Genomic DNA, 17,311 nt, shown 5'->3' with positions numbered 1-17,311 from the left:
CAAGCTTTTAACATTTCTTTCAGAAGTGCACATACTACCTGATATCACCTACTTGATACAAGACTAATAAATTCAGGATTTTTAGTTTTCATATTCACAGCATATTAAGTATTTGTTTCCACCAGGTCCTCTACATACACTGACCCATCTAAACACCAGCATACCATGAAACATTATCTCATATGAACAAAGCTACTAGTTAAAAAATATGCCCAAAGATTATACAAAATATAACAGAAATAAGGCTAAGAACAATTATATACCATCACCAAATACAGCTTACTCCACTAATGCAAAATGCAAAGATGCTCTGTATTTGAAACTCAGTATGACCCCTGCTGTATTGAGACAAGTTACAAAGGGTGTTTAGTCAATGGAAACAGGAAAAGCATTTTACAAAATTCAACATTCTTTTTTTTTTTTTTGGTCTTTTTCAGACAAGGTCTCCCTATAGCCGCAGCTGGCCTGGATTCACTAATGGAGACCAGTCTGGCCTCAAACTCACAGAGATCCACGATCCACCTGCCTCTGCCTCCAGAGAGTAGGGATTAAAGGCATGTGCCACCATGCCTGGCTTTTTTAAAGAGTTTTCCATAGGGGTTGAACAAGTATGCAGTCCCACCAGGAGTGGATGAGCAGTCCCCACATCCTCTCCAACATTTGGTATCATTTGGTCTCTTGATCTTGGGCCAGTCTGACTTGAGTAAGATGAAATCTTAAAGTGGTTTTAATTTGAATTTCCCTAATTACTAGTGATGCTGAACACCTTTTAAGATGCTTCTTATCCATCTTTATCTCCTTTTGAGAATGCTCTGTTGACAAATTATACATACAACCAGATCAAAGAATGTAATATATGTCTAGGCAAGGTTTATATGAGAGCATTTGGTCTTTGACCAAGCTCTATCTACTTGGCACATGGTAATTAAAAGTACCAGACTGGTGGAACTAACCTTCTTGGATGTTTAACAGCCATACTATGAGGCCTATACTAATGTGGACAGAGGGACATAAAGGACAGTTTTTGCTCCTTGTCCTCCTAAGTCGACTAAGTTCCAGGGGACTTTGAGCATCTCTCAAAATGTCCTGTAACTGTGGTGAGTCACCTGTCCTCTTGATCAAGGAGGCCGTGGAGACCCCACCAGATGGACCTGAACTAGCATCCAGACTACAAAGAGGAGGGTCAATGTAGAGGAAACATTTCCTCCATGCTTCCAAGCGAAGCCAGCCATGGTCGAGCAGGACCTTTGACTTGAACTTGTAAAAGAAAGGAGCCAGGGGCTCCTCCCAAGCCCATGTGACCCTGAGGAACAAATCCTCAAAGGGACCTTAAGAGTGAAAATAAATTGGTTTATCTGGGCCAACTGCATGGTCTTAAACACCCAAAAGTAAAGTATAACCAAAGACTAAAGGGATCAATATAATTTTTTAAGAGTCCATATGTATAGCTAAAGGCTACCTAACAAGAAACAATGTCAGACAGGAGATACCTTCCTTTGAGTTATTGGCCCGGGGTGGCCCAAAAGACTCCTAGACAGTAACCCAGCATAGACCTGGGAAAATGAACAACAGACCCCAATCTTATCTAAAGGAATATTGAAAACTGATAGCTGCTAGATGAGGAACACCTGATCTTCCTAAAACAAGGCTCTCTAGATAGGTTGACTAGATTCAGCAGAAAAACGGCTGGAGGGGGAGTGCAATGAACAGTGGACAGTAGCAGGGATGACAGAGTATAAGGGCTGTAGTCTGTTGGGGGGGGAGGCTATGGGAGGGTGCCATCTGGGAAGTGGGTGTATAGATGAATAAGATGGGTTTGGATGTTCTGTGTGATATATCTACACACAAAAAAAATCAACAAATTTTAAAAAATAAGTTATATTTGAGGAGAAAGCATAAAAATTTACTTCATGTTAAATAGCAGAGGTGATAAACATTACCAGTGAAATCTACCTGATGACTTTATATCTATATTCAGGTACTAAGGATCTGAGTATAACCTACAGTGACTAGTAATCATCAGACACATAGAGATTAAAGACACATGTGCAAACATCTAAATATTAGTAGCATTAAAAATGTAGGAAACAGCGTACTTTAAAATGAAATGGAAATCTTCTTTAAAGGGTAAAAACTCATTCAATTTTATGCCTTACAGGGTTTATACTGAGTTCAATATTGTATAACTGTATTAATTCATCTGTGAACCTAAAATTTGACAGCCACTTTTGAAAGAGATGTATCCTTGCTCTAGAATGTGTCACTGAGTATGTTAAAGCTATAATGAAATGCTTCTTCTAATCATGTAGTTATTAAATAAAATTTTTTTAAATTTACACAGAATGTATGAAACCTTAAGTGCTTTCATCAATATACAGTGAATATTTTGCATTTGAGTTTTGTGTTTTGTTTTGTTTGCTCTTGCCCTGGAATTCCCAAGTATATATGGTCAAAATCATTTTAGATATTTGACAACAGACCAACCTTTCCTAAAAATAAGCAGTTAACTAAACCCTAAGAAGACTAATTTTTTCATAAATATTACCACCAAACAACAAATATCAACTAACTTGCAATTTACATTAAAATATACCCACAAATGTAAGTCGTTATATGCACCCATCTTTAAAAAAATAGTCCTTATAGTTTAATTCTAAATAAATAAGAAATTTTATACACAAATGAGAGAGTTAAAAGTATAAAGGAATCTATTCTTCATGATCCTTTTTAGTATTTCATGATATAAATGCATTAAAAAAACTCACCTATACAAATTGTCAGTGTTTATTTATTATAAAAATTTATTGCTGATAAGAATTGACTTATTTTATGTGATAATCTTCCCAAATATAACAGAATTGCAAACATAAGCCTCTTTAATAGTGCTATTCTTGGCTTTTTAAAATCTTATAAAATAATCACTTGGTTTCACCTGAATTGTTCTTTCGTTATATACAGAACATTGAAGCATAAAATAGAATTAAAAAACCCAAAGTAGTGAGGGCTGGAGAGATTGCTCATAGGTTAAGAGCACTGGCTGCTCTTCCAGAGGACCCAAATTCTATTCCCAACACCTACGTGCTAGATAACAACCATATGTAACTTCAGTTTTAGGAGATTCAATGCCATCTTCTCACCTCCATGGACTTTGCATGACATGGGTGCACTTACATACATTCAGGCAAAACTCTCATACACATAAAAATAAATAAATCAAAACCCCCCCAAAGGATTAGATAGAAAAGCTTGAGAGGCCACTACTCATAAGAACAAAGTATGTGAGAGCACAACAGTTGCTCAGCGCAGAACAAATGATGAAAGCATAGCATGATAAATTGTTTGGCTATAAATGTAGAGGCCTAAAACCTTTACCTCATATACTAGTAAATGCAAAATACTTAGTGACTATACAAATGGACACAACTACATTTTGTGAAAGTACACAACTGAAAGCAGGGTAAAGTCGACAGGTATGTACCACTGTAAGTGCATGTTTAGAAAAGCATTTAATGGGGCCGGAGAGATGGCTCAGTGGTTAAGAACACTGGTTGCTATTGCAGAAGACCCAGGTTCAAATCCCAGCACCCACATGGAAGGTAACAACTGTCCATAACTCCAGTCCCAGAGGATCCAAGAGCCTCTTCTGACCTCCATGGGCATTGCACGACATGGGTGCACTTACCTACACGCAGGCAATACACACATACACATAAAATAAAAATAATATAAAAATTTTTTAAAGGTTAAAAAAAAAAAGAAAGCATTTAACATAGTAGGTCTGCATTAGCCATAGAAAGACCACTTGCAAGACTTGGTTCACGGATGGGGTTTATGGACTTGGATTTTGAATATCCACTCTTCTTCTTATAGTCTAGAATTTTGGTATATCTTAGGCAGCAAGCAACCAATGATAGAAAACCCTTGCACATGCCTTTAATCCCAGCACTTGGGAGGCAGAGGCAGGCAGCTCTCTGTGCATTTGAGGCCAGCTTGGTCCACATAGTGAGTTCCAGGCCAGCTGGGGCTATAGGGAGACCCTGTCTCAAAAAGACAAAAAAGAAAAAGAAAGAAAGAGAGAGAGAGGGGGGGGGGGGGAACGAAAGGAAGAAAGCAAGAAAGAAAGAAAGAAAGAAAGAAAGAAAGAAAGAAAGAAGAGAGGAAGGGCGGAAGGAAGGAAGGAAGGAAGGAAAAGAAGGAAGGAAGGAAAGAAGGAAAGAAAGAAAGAAGGAAAAGAAGGAAAGAAGGAAAGAAAGTCAGCCCTGGCCTCAAGAAGGATTTTGCTGGTAGAGAGTAATTCATTCACTCTGTCAGAGCTTACTATTGGAAAAATTAAGAGACCCTATGCCTCCCAAGGAAGGAGGAAGATTCTTAGAGGCTTGCACATGGTTTCCCCTGGACCTTGCCCCCATAGATTTAGTTTTTATTTTTATGTATATGAGTGTTTTGCCTACATGTATCTAAGTGTATCACATATATGCAATGCCCACAGAGGCCAGAAGAGGGTTTTGGATCCCTGGGAACCATAGTTAGGGACAGCTGTTAGCCACCATATGGGTGCTAGGAACTGAACCCCAGTCATCTGTAAGAGCAACTAGTGCTCTTAACAGCTGAGCCATCCCTGAGTTCTGTCCCCATACATTTAGTACCCCACTTACTGATTTTGTTTCAGATGCTTTTACTGTAATAAGTCATAGATATACGTAGAACTACAGGCTGGGTACTGTGACTCTAGTCACTCACCAAACTTGAGGGTGATCTTGGAGATGCTCAATATACTACATAAAATATTGAAATGTGTGAAATACAAATGAAACTACTATACCATGATAATAGAAACTTATCAAATATTTTTTCTTTAGAGCATTTGATTAGCATTTAATGATAAACAGAATATTACTTATTCTATAAATGCTAATAAGAACAATTCAAAAATAATGAGTAAGAAGCAGAATAAGGTATTCTCATGCTTAGAAGAAAGTCCTATGATGGATGAGACTAGTAGATAGGTAAATGACAAAAGGGAGGTTTCAGAACATGGAATGTGAACATAGCAATGTGCTTTATGGGACAAATTAACAATGGAATGGGCTCTGTAGCCTTAAATGAATCTGCTATAATTGTCTATTATTTAAATTTCTTATAGACCAAAGTATTTCAGATTGCTTTTTCGTGGAACTTTTGACAATGTTATAAGCCATCATTTACATAACAGAAAAAGGAAGTGAGTCCTGAACTTCAGAAATTAGACCTCAAATCTGCTTATATTTATCATGCAAATTTATAGTTGTCAATAAATACATGTCCCTATTGCCATTTGACATGCAGATACTCCGTAAGGCAGTGACACAAATAATGCTGGCCAACATCTTTCTGCCTTCTGCAAAAGAGATACAAAAATATCTTTATTTAAACATACCTTAACTATTTCTTCAATGAAACAAATGTGAGAAACAGGATCTCTCTTCTTAGTTAATACTTTTTGTAGATGTTGGACCTAAAAGGGAGGAAACAAAGGAAATGTATATTTAATTAGGTCTTTCCAAATGAAACAAACATAAAGCTTAGGTACTGGAAAAAGCAAGGTGTACTTCAGAAATCACTCACAAATAGTATTACCACTAGAACATAGGAAAAGCAAACATACTGCTAAGGAAAGGAAACTGCAATGTATTTTAGTCTTATATACACTGTCATCAGCTAGCAGAGGTATTGGAGTGTTCAAAGATGATAAAAAGCCTGCTTCAAATAACACAACATAGATTCACCAGGAGTTAATTTATGTTTAAAATTCTTCCCACCCTCTGAAATATTTACCTGTGCACAAGCAGCACAAATATGATCCATAAGTTTCTCCATATTGGTCCAGAGGGAGGCACGGAAAGCTGCAGTATTTCCTGGGGTTGGCATGGTTGACCGTCCAGGACCTCCTGGTTAAGAGCATAGGAGAAATGAAAGTTACTAAATACAACAAAATTTTTATTATTCTGAGAGCATACTAAAGTTCCTTTCACAAATAATTTCTTTGGGCTCAATACGAAAAAAAATTTAACGTTTTTATTAAAAAAAGCAAACATCACACAAATACACCTTTTGAAAAAATTATATTAATGAAATGGTTTCTTTTTTTTTTTTTTCTGTCTTTTTGAGACAGGGTCTCCCTGTAGTCCCAGCTGTCCTGGAACTCACTATGCAGACCAGGCTGGCCTTGAACACACAGAGATCCACCTGCTTCTGCCTCCCAAGTGCTGGGATTAAAGACGTGCACCACCACGCCCAGCTTGGAAATCGTTTCTTAAATAAGGGAAGAGGGTAGAGAGACATGGAAGAAGGTAAAAGGTACAGAGATAGCATGATTGACACAAATATTTTACATATTCTAAAAACAAATTTAAAAAGAATGACAAAACCAAGCCCCAATACTGAATTCAAATAAATGCAGAAAAAAAATGATACTATCTGTATGTCAAATCACTAACACAACCACGGGGGGTAAACGATTAGTTCAAATCATATTTAATCATAGAACATTTAATTTAGTAGGATATATTTTATAGGCAAAAAGAAATTATGAATAAAATCAGTTGTTATGTATATAGTATGGATATAATATTCCTGCAGCTAGTTTAGGTATATTATTGAAAGCAGCAAATAAAGGTTCTTATTGTACACAGACTAAAGATGAAAAGCAGTGGGAATTGCAGGTGTTTCCCAAATCTGTATATTGGAAGAGTAGAGAGATAATGACTCCTCACTAATAAAGAGCATTCCTTGTACCCAAAGTCTTATTTTTATGTATCTTCCTCATTCCCCTTTCCAAAACCAACCAACTAGACAGGGCTCACTAGAAAGAGATTTCCTAATATTAAAATATAAACCCAATAGCTGTTATGTCAGAAAACAAAAAAAATGTTCAGAGATAAATGGAAATGTATATATTTTTTTAAAAAGGACACATGAACTTGAATGGAGTGAGGCTTCTGTGAGACAATGGGTCTTCCTTCCACTTTAAGGTGCTGGTTGCTCTAAGACAGATCTGGCAATCTGAAGAAATCAGGCCATGCATCCCTGCAGAAACCCCTTTCTTTCTTCTCTCCCTCCCTTCCTTGTCTTGTAGGCCATGTCATGCTAAACTGAGGTGATGTGGAACTTCCTGCCATTCCCTAAAAATATGCAAAGTCACAATACCGTACACTTTGAGGGGGGAATTCCTTTGAAGCCTGGCACCTGCTGTGTTGTCCAGGGCAGCTATCTCTCCATCTTTTGCTTTAAGATGACTCTCTTACTATTCTCATAATATTCCTAATTGCTCTCCCACCTCAAGGCCTGACCACAGCCCCATAATCCTAAGTCTCTCTTTCCAAATAAAACTCATTTTTGAAGGGTAACTGCCCTCAGTGTCCTTTCTCAAACCTACAGTTTTCCATCTCTTTGTTTTAACAGCTTCTACAAAACAAACTGGGAAAAATCTGGCTATTCAAAATAATACTGATAATAATACATTTAAAATGATAAAAAATAATTCAAGAGGGGCTGGAGAGATGGCTCAGCAATTAAGAGCACTGACTGCTCTTGCAGAGGACCCAGGTTCAATTCCCAGCACCCACATGGCTGCTAACAACTGTCCATAACTCCAGTTTCAGGGGAATTCGATGCTCTCTCTGACCTCCACGAGCATTGCACGACAAGGGTGCACTCACATACATGCAGACAACACACTCGTACATATAAAAATTAAAAAAAAAATTTTTTAACTTAAAAAAATTCAAGAGTAAATGCGGGTAATTTTTTTGTTTGGTTTATTTTCTGTTTTTTCTAAGACAGAATCTCACTATGTAGCTCTGGCTGGCCTGGAACTCTATATAGACAGAACAGACTGGCCCCCATCTCAAAGAGATCTTACCTACCTCTACCTGCCAGTGCTAAGACTAGAGATGAGCACCATAAACCCAGCTAAAAACAAACATTTTAAAAGGATAAAAGGGCTGGTAAGATGGCTCAGGGGAGAAAAGGCGCTTGCCACCAAGCCTTATTGACCTGAGTTCAATCCCCAAATCCAACATAGTGGAAAGGGAGAACCAACCCTGTAAGTTGTCTTCTGACCTCCACATGTGTACCCCCACACATGCATACAAACATAAAATGTAATAAAAAATTAAAATATTTAAACGTCAAAAGGATAGAAGCTGCTTAATAGGTGATTCTGCTGGGAGTTCAGAAGACCAAAATTCTGATAAGAATTCATAGTCAAGCCAGGTTCATAAGGTTACAGATGAAAATTAGGACTTTCAGCAGACTCTTGATCTCTACACTTTGTCCATTTGTAACCTTTCGTATTCCTGGCCCTCCACTGCATAAGTGAGCTTCATTATTGAGAACTGAGATATTCATTAGTGTCCTCTTCTTTACCCCATTCTATGTTCCATGAGCCTTAGGTGTAGAGGTTGCATTGCAGCTGTGTCACTTAGGCCTGGGCAATTCATAGACAGTGTCCATGTGTGACCAGTTGTGGTACTTGGTAATAGTCTCTGACTGGTGCAAAATGAGCATCTTTGATGAAGGGTGACTGGGGTATTTGTCTGTAAATATAAAGATGTATATTTTTCACATAGTAAGAAATCACATTAGTCTAGCAATGTGACAGTCTTGGGGTTTTCTCTAAGATCTATGACCACTCCACCCATGTGTATTTGGTTATGCTTACAATATCACACTTGAGTTTCCTCCAGTTGAGTGGGCTTTTAGTGAGCTTTTTAGTCTGCTGAATGCCGGTCCTTGGACAGGACTCCTTTATTAAACTTCATCCACCCAAGGGTCAGGGACCATCGCAGAAGAGTGGGTGGAAAGACTGTAAGAGCCAGGAAGGAGGTGCATGACCATATGGAAACAGAGTCCTACAAGCTCCTGGGAACCTGTACATATGATTCTATGGCAATGGTGTCAGCATATACAAGTCCTGTGTAAACTCAGGTAGACAAAAACTAGGCATATAACTGGGAAAATGAACACCAGACCCCAATCTTATCTAAAAAAAATATTGGTAACTGATTGCTGCTAGGTGAAGAAGAGCTGATCTTCCTAAAACAAGGGACTCTAGATAGGCTGACTAGACCTCAGTGGATGGACCTGCATTGGGGAACGGCTGGGAACACTGATGACACAGTGGGCCTTAACAGGGATGACAGAGTGTATGGGCTCCAGTGGGGGGGGGGGGGCTATGGGAGGGGGCCAGGGGGGATGGGAGTCTACAGATGATTAAGATTGTTTGAGATGTTCTGTATGAAATATGCAAAAATTCAATAAAAACAAATTTAAAAAAAAGAAAGAAAAACAAGTTATAAAGGAAAATCTATCAGAATTACAGCTGACTTCTCAATGCAAACTAAGAGAGCAAGAAGAGCCTGCACCAAAGTATTCCCGATTCTAAACAACCAACGATGCCAACCCCGAATACTTTAGCCAGCAAAACTATCAAGGTCAAAGGGGAATGGAAAATTTTCCACAACACAAATAGACTTAAAAAATTCATGTCATCCAAACCAGCACTACAGAGAACACTTGAAATACAAAGGACCAAAGAAAGGAATGAGTGTACCCAAGAGGCTACAGAAAGAAAACAAAGAAAGATATAACAACAGAAACACAAACAGGGTCATAAACACAAAGAAACTAAATCAACCCAATATCAATAATAACGCCCAATATTAATGGTCTCAACTCCCCTGTCAAAAAAACACAGGCTGGTGCAATGGATCAAGAAAGAAAACCTATCTTTTTGTTATCTTCAAGAAGCTCATCTCAACTTCAAGGATAGACACTATCTTAGGGTGAAAGGATGGGAAAAAAATATTCTAAGCAAATGACCCTAAAAAGCAAGCAGGTGTCACAATTTTAATATCTGACGAAAGAGACTTTGAATTAAAAATCATCAGGAGAGATAATGAGGGTTACTTCATTCTAATCAAAGGAACAATTGACCAAGAAGATATTACAATCATGAACATTTATGCATGAAACTCCGAGCACCCAATCTCATAAGATCAGTAGACCAGGACTATAAAACAGAGATTAACCCCAACTCAGTAATAGTAGGTGACTTTAATACCCCACTATCCTCAATAGACAGGTCAACTGGACAAAGAATAAACAGGAAGACATCTGAATTTAAATGACATACTATATGAAATGGACCTAACAGATATATACAGAATATGTGACCCAAGCACCAAAGAATACGATTTCTACTCAGCAGCTCATGCAAAACTGACCACAATCTCAGGTACAAAAAAACCCCATCTCAACAAAACAAAAAACTGAAATAATTCCATGCCTTCTATCAGGCCACAGTGCTATAAAGCTTATAATCAATAGCAAAAGAAGTTCTAGTAACTACACAAACTCATGGAGAATAAACAACACATTCCTGAATGATGAATGGGTCAAAGAAGAAATTAAGAAAGAAATAAAACTATTCCTCGAACAAAATGAAAATGAGAACACCAACACAACAAAACCTCTGGGACACCTTAAAGGCAGTCCTAAAAGGGAAGTTTATATCTCTTAGTGCCTACATTAAGAAATGAGAAAGAGCACATGTAAACGACTTGACAATACAACTTAAGACTCTGGAAAGGCAAGAACAAATCAACCCCAAACCTAGTAGACGAGAAGAAATACCACAAAACAGAGCAGAAATTAATGAAATAGAAACAAAGAAAACAATATAAAAAAAACAAAAACCAATGAATCTAAGAACTGGTTCTTCGAAAGGTTAAACAAGATAGACAGACCCTTACCCCAGTTAACCAAAAGAAAGGAAGAGCAAATCCAAATGAACAAAATCAGAGGCAAAAGGGGAAACATCACAAGAGACACCAAAAAAACCCAAAACACTGTAAGGGAATACTTTAAAAACCTATATTTCATTAAATTTGAAAATCTAAAAGAAATGGATGAATTTCTAAAATCATGGTCACCACCAAAGTTAATTATTAATTATTAATATCAGTACAAGATGAGAAAACTCAGAAATTACCTAAGCAATATTGTGGGGTTAGCTTGTTCTCACTTGTGCAGAAAAAGGTATTGTAATGTCAAATGATCTTTAAAGTCTGGGTTATTTGTGTGGTTTTTAGGCCAGCTGTGTTCCTCGGATTCCTTAATGAACACTATTACTATCATGAGTGATCATAATGGATGATGATACTCTGAAATTAATATGTACATTTTGATTTCATGGATAACAGTAAACACTGTTTCTATTTTTCTAGAAGTTGGACCTTAAATAATCATATTAATAATTGTTTAAGTTTTCTATTAGCTTCTCAGAAATACATGGCTTATCTACACAGTGACTCTCCACCTTGGTCCTCAGACCACCAGCAGAAGTTCCTGGGAGCCTGGCAGGCACTGGGCTTTATGGTGTCACCTGAGACTTCATGTGTCAAAATCTCTGAATGTGGGGCACAGGCCCCTAAAATATAACCTACTCGCCAGCAAATTCTCAGGTCAGATAAGAACTGAGAGCCCCTGAGCTGGAGTCAACAAAGCACCAAGCTCACCACCTCCCTCTCCCATTACTTGGAGTTCTAATGACTCAGTCTCAGGTGATGGAAAGAAAATGGGGAGTTCTGGTCATTAAATTCAGGCTTCCATTTGCAATGATCCCACTTCCCCAAAGAAATCCTGATGCAAATCTGTCCCCAAGGAATGAAATACCTTTAAAAAAAAATCTATGACTGTGACCAGGAATTGTCAGAACTGGCCAATCAGTCTAGAGAACTACCTATACACTAACATTCAAGGTGAGTTTTCAATTCTTGGATGAGGAAAGAGGGATTTCATGGAAATTCTGACAGCTTTTTCTATACTTCAATTTAATTTACAAAGGTAAGACTATGATTCTAGTCAGGAAGGAAGCTCATCTTACTAAAAAAAGAAGAAAAACTATCTGTGAATTTAATTCATATAAGTATGTTTTAAAAAATGGGGTGTAGGGGCTGGAGAGAGAGCTCAGCGGTTAAGAGCACTGACTGCTCTTGCAGAGGACCTGGGTTTGATTCCCAGGATCCACATGGTGGCTACAAATCGTCCTTAATTCCAGTTCCCGGGGAATCCAAAACCCTCTTCTGACCTCTGCGGCATTGCACAACATGGGTGCTCTCACTTACATGCAGGCAATATACTCATATACATAAAATAAAAATAATAAATAAAAAATTTGGGTGTATTCAACAAAAAACAGTGTATTGGTAATGATTCAAATTTTATATGTTTGTATACTCAAATATGAATTCCCATACTCCCTGCTCTGAATAGGAGAGAAAAAACACTGATGGAATAGTTTCACTGTAGATGTGACCACTCTCCAATGTACCTAACACCCTTATATACATAGATAAGAAAGTTACATGGGAGAAGTGGTATGAATTCCAAATCACCTCACAGTTCAATTTTCCCTTCAGTATTTATAAAATAAATATTTCTTATAAATACTGATTAAAACGCTTAACTGAAAAATGATTGAATTTTCTTTTTGTAAAAACTTCCTTTGTGAAGGAAGCTAGCATGCTACGAGTTGTGAAAATGAATCTAAAAACTTATTCAGGTGGCTACCTCTCTTTCTATATGTAAATGTGCACAAATAAGGCAGATTAAAATATTAAATGATCAAAAATTAAAATTATGTATGAACCATTAAAAAAAGAAAATGAGGACTTTATTGGGAATTGGACTGGAAGCTATTTGTGTTACATACTAGCACACAAATGGTCTACATTTTACCCATGTTCTAAGACCTTGTGGAAAGGTGGAATTTAAAGAGGACAGACCAATTGTCTTGGTGTAGGGAATGTCAAAGTGTTCTGACTGGTAAAAATGACTATTGCTGGCTACTTTCGGCCCTATTTACAATGAAAATAGGGAGCAAATACCAGCGTGAAAAATCCCTGAAAAACTTACTAGGTTGGGTAGAAAAATGACAATGGAAGGTGTATTTGCTGAAAATATTAGAACCACTAAAAAAGAAGACAAGTATTTTGAACCAGGACTACAGCAAAGATGCCCCGAGGGTATCTCAGGAATTGGCCAGAAATGCCCATTTTATGACGGACATTGCTTTGAGAAGAGAGTTCCCTGTTTATACAGAGACACCAAGGAAGCTGGTTACCAAGGATTCATCTACACTGAGCCGTCAAAGTACTCAGAGGCCACCTTACCTATGGTCCAAGGGGGCTGGCTACTGTTTGAGTAGGCAGCAGACCTTGGCATTGTTCATGTGACAATGACTCGGAAACATAAAGAATGTATGAGTTGTGTAGTCCTAGAAACTTCTATTTAAGCTTCAAATAAGACCTTGGAGATGATTGTGCACACAGCCCAAATCCCTGTGGGTAGCTTTTGAAAGGCTGATGCATGGAGCCATGACAGTGAAGCCAAGGCTGTAATGGGGATCCTGGGGAGTTACAGATGCCAGGGACATGGAACTTCTGTAGAGGATGCTACGAGCAACAAGCAGAGCCACCACAAGACAGAGAAGTCACATGGGCTGCAGCTAGCAAGACCAAGGAGCAGGGCTGGTCAAGCTCATATCCACTACCATGCACTCCAGTTGCTTGACATGGAGCTATAGAATTAAAAATTGTCCTCTGGATTTCAGTCTTGGTTTAGTGCCATTCGTCCTTCTCAATAACAGCAGCTAAAATATTAACCCAGGTTTTTGCATTTGGAATGAGAATATTAACTTTACACTATTAAATTTTGGGAAATATAACTTAAAAGCTTTACAAGAATTCACAGATAAAAGTTAGCCTTGAGTCTCACAAAAGAGTGGACGTGGGCTTGTAAGCAACAGTGGAACTTAAGACTATGAGAAAAAACATATCCATAGGGGACTGAATGCATTTTGTATTGTAAGATGGGCATAAACTTTTGGGAGCTGGATGGAATGCTATCATTTGGATCATGATTATCTCTCACAGGGTCACCTTAACACAGTGGGACTAATTAGGTTACCATGGGGCATGTCTGTCTAGGACAGATTTTTTTTTTTTTTTTTTTTTTGTATTTTGTTGCTGTTAGTTTGTTTTTTGAAACAGGGTCTTATTTTGTAGCCCTTGTTGGCCTGGAACTCAATATGGAGATCAAGCTTATTGCACAATAAAGCAAAATGTTTCCTGTGTGTGAACTGTTAGTGAACATTGCCCATCTACTTACCATCTTATGCTTATACATGATTGGACATGCATGATTGGACATGTCTATGATTAAAGTCAGATGGATAATGGGAAAGGACATGCACAATGAATAAAGATTTATATAACCCAAGCTATCAATCAAAACCAAAGGACCAGACATTCTCAAACCCCAAGTAACCAAATACTCCTCCTGGACCTACCAAAGGAAGTTCCAGACAATAATCAGGCAATCATGATCTTCACACTTGGTCAGGCTGCTGCTCTCTTATAGCATATTTGTCCATACTTTAGCTTTGCTTCTGAATTAAGTTCTTTGGTGATTTAACTATTTGTGTGTGAGTTTTCAATTCTTTGAACAAAATGCTAAGAATCTAAAAATACTTGGTCCAGACAGAAACCACTAGTGACATCACTTCAGTCTAAAAAGTAATGAAGCCAGCCAGTAAAACTTCTGAAACCATGAGCTAAAACTAATTTTTTTTCTTCTAATTATTTCCTAATGACATTTTGTCACAGAAACAAAACCAAACAACATACAGTACATAAAGACTTGAATCTACATTAACTATACATATCTTATTGAAGCTAGAACCATGACAGAAATAACAAACTGACTAAAGAGAGAACAAATATTTAAGGAAGAGAAGCAGGGAAATGGATACATTTATCATCTAGCTTTAACAGATTCATTAAATTTGATTTTATTAAAGTAATAAAAGACAAGTAAGAGTTTCTGAGTCCTTTCTAGTTAATGACAGTGGAGTAAAATCATTATTCTATTCTCTTCTCTTGAAAGCCAGTAATAAAAAACAAAAAAATTGGAAAATAATTTACTTAAAAGGAATAAGAAATCAGATAAACCCTTCAACTTGATTATAAAGCATGCATACCAAATGCTGTTGATAAATTAAAATGAAGAAGAGACTCCAGATAACTGAAAAATGAGCCCATTAAGCAGGAAATTGCTTTAAAATCAAGTGTAAGTACAATTGTGAAACAGACAGGAGACATCCTACTTGATAAATCTTTAGGGTGCTCTTAATTAATCAGCTGAGAGATGTTCTTCTTCTTTAATTGGTGTTAGGATTTGGCTCCAGTTCAGATTATCTATAGTGACTATAGCCAACACACAAGGGATGCTGGAGAGAGCTGAGTTAACAGAAGATACAAAGGTACTGGAAGAATTTAGAGATCATGGAGAGGTGATGGGAAGAATGATATAGGCCACCCTGGTCTACATAGTGAGTTCTAGGCCAGTTGGGGCTACAGGGAGAGCCTGTTTCAAAGAAAAAATCAAAATCAAATCAAAACAAAACAAAAACCATGCAAGTATGCCAGGCATGGTGGCACATACCTTTAATCCCAGCAATCAAGAGGTAAAGAAAGGTGGATCTCTGTGACAGCAGAGCCACCCTGATCAACATATTGAGTCCAGGCCTGCTGGGGTTACAGGAAACCCTGCTTCAAAACCACAACAACAACAACAAAAAACCCAAACAAACAAACCAAAACAAATCTAAGCATGCTGTTGGGAGATAATGGAACTGTGGAAGGTGGTGCCTAGCTGGTAGAAGTGAGTCACTTGGAGCATGCCTTTGAAGGGATGGCCCTGGCTCCTTGTTATTCCTCTGTGCTTCCAGGCTGCCATAAGGTAAGCTGCCTTGATTTACCACATGCTTCCTGCATTATGTGCAGCCTTAGGCCCACAGTAATGAAGCATATGATCAGTGAATGAAGTCTCTGAAACGAGCCAAAATAAAGCTTTCTTCCATGATTTTTTTCCCTAGACATGAGTTAAGTGACAAAATGCCCAATACAGCAGATAAAGTGTAGAGTTCTGAACTCTACTCTGAATTTTGATTCAGAATGTCTATATGGAGTCAGATAATATACATCTCCTTAGTGATGCAGAATTTGAGAACTAGTCTTTTTATGGAAATGGCCTGGTTGTAAAGGGTAATATTCTTTACTAACTGAGGAGTCCATGGAGAAGATGCCAAGAATCTGTGAACTTGGACAGGGAAGCAGAATAATGTGAATCTCCATGTCATTATTCTGACAGAAGTATCTCATTTAATTTTTACAACATCCTTAAAATTTTTTAGGTTTAATTGTGTGCAAGACATGTGTTTGGGGGGTGAACACATGCCATGCCACATGTGTAAAGGTCAGAGGAGAACTTTGTGGAGTTGGTTTTTTCCTTCCACCTTTACAAAGTTTCTGGAAAACAAAATCAGGTCTTCAGGCCTGCATGACAAGGATCACTGAGTCCTCTCGCCAGCCTGATTTATTTTATTTTACAGACGAAGGAACTGAATTTAGAAGAGGCTCTCCTAGGCCATATACCTAGTGAATAAAAGAGCTCTAATTAAAATACTGGTCTGTGCAGGTGAGAAAAAGTAGCTTTAGGCCTAACAGCAAATATGAGTGCACTGTTTTTGTTATTTATTTTGTTTGTTTTTAGGAATTAAAATAAGACCCATGTTAAATGTCTCCTGAAAAACAAAATCAATTGTAAGAATATGGATAGGTTATTTACTGGTAAGATCTACTACAGGCAAGCATAGGTCAAGAAAGAAGGTAGTAAATTGTTTAACATTACTGAATGACAAAGAAAGAAAAAGTAAAAAAGAAACCACAATATTTACTGGCCCTCAATCATGGGGAGATACTGAAGGTAACAATAAAGAAAACGCTGAAAGAAGTTAAGAATATTAGATTTCAGTAAAGAAATGACCTTGGGGCTGGAGAGATGGCTCAGTGGTAAAGAGCACTGGATGCTCTTCCAGGACCCAGGTTCAACAAGCAGTGGCTAACAACTGCCTGTAACTCCCGTTCCCTGGGATCTGATGCCCTCTTCTGAGCCCTGTGGGCACTGCACAACAAGGCTACACTTACATGCAGGCAATACACTCACATGCATAAAATAAAAATAATAAGCCATATATGGTGGCACATGCCTTTAATCCCAGCACTCGGGAGGCAGAGGCAGGTGGATCTCTATGAGTTTAAGGCCAGCCTGAGCTACATAGTGAGTTCCAGGCCAGCTGGGGCTACAGGGAGTTCCTGTCTCAGATGTCTAAATAAATAATTAAATAAAAAATCTATATCTCTATATC

The 17,311-nt window shown here is 37.8% G+C and overlaps 1 protein-coding gene across 1 annotated transcript in view; it reads right to left on the bottom strand.

Moving 5' to 3' along the window:
* Cog5 (component of oligomeric golgi complex 5) overlaps positions 1-17,311 on the bottom strand; it is a gene marked incomplete in the record, with an annotated part of 398,569 nt that overhangs the window by 153,091 nt on the left and 228,167 nt on the right. The window contains 2 exon segments of the mRNA XM_017797544.2: positions 5,417-5,494; positions 5,815-5,927. Of these exon segments, the coding sequence (XP_017653033.1) occupies positions 5,417-5,494; positions 5,815-5,927 (191 nt within the window).

This window comes from Nannospalax galili, unplaced genomic scaffold (genome assembly GCF_000622305.1).
Source record: "Nannospalax galili isolate Female #2095 unplaced genomic scaffold, S.galili_v1.0 scaffold312, whole genome shotgun sequence".
Taxonomy (NCBI): Eukaryota; Metazoa; Chordata; class Mammalia; order Rodentia; family Spalacidae; genus Nannospalax; species Nannospalax galili.
The sequence above is the reverse complement of the archived record's forward strand: the minus strand, read 5'-3'. Positions and strand labels throughout refer to the sequence as shown.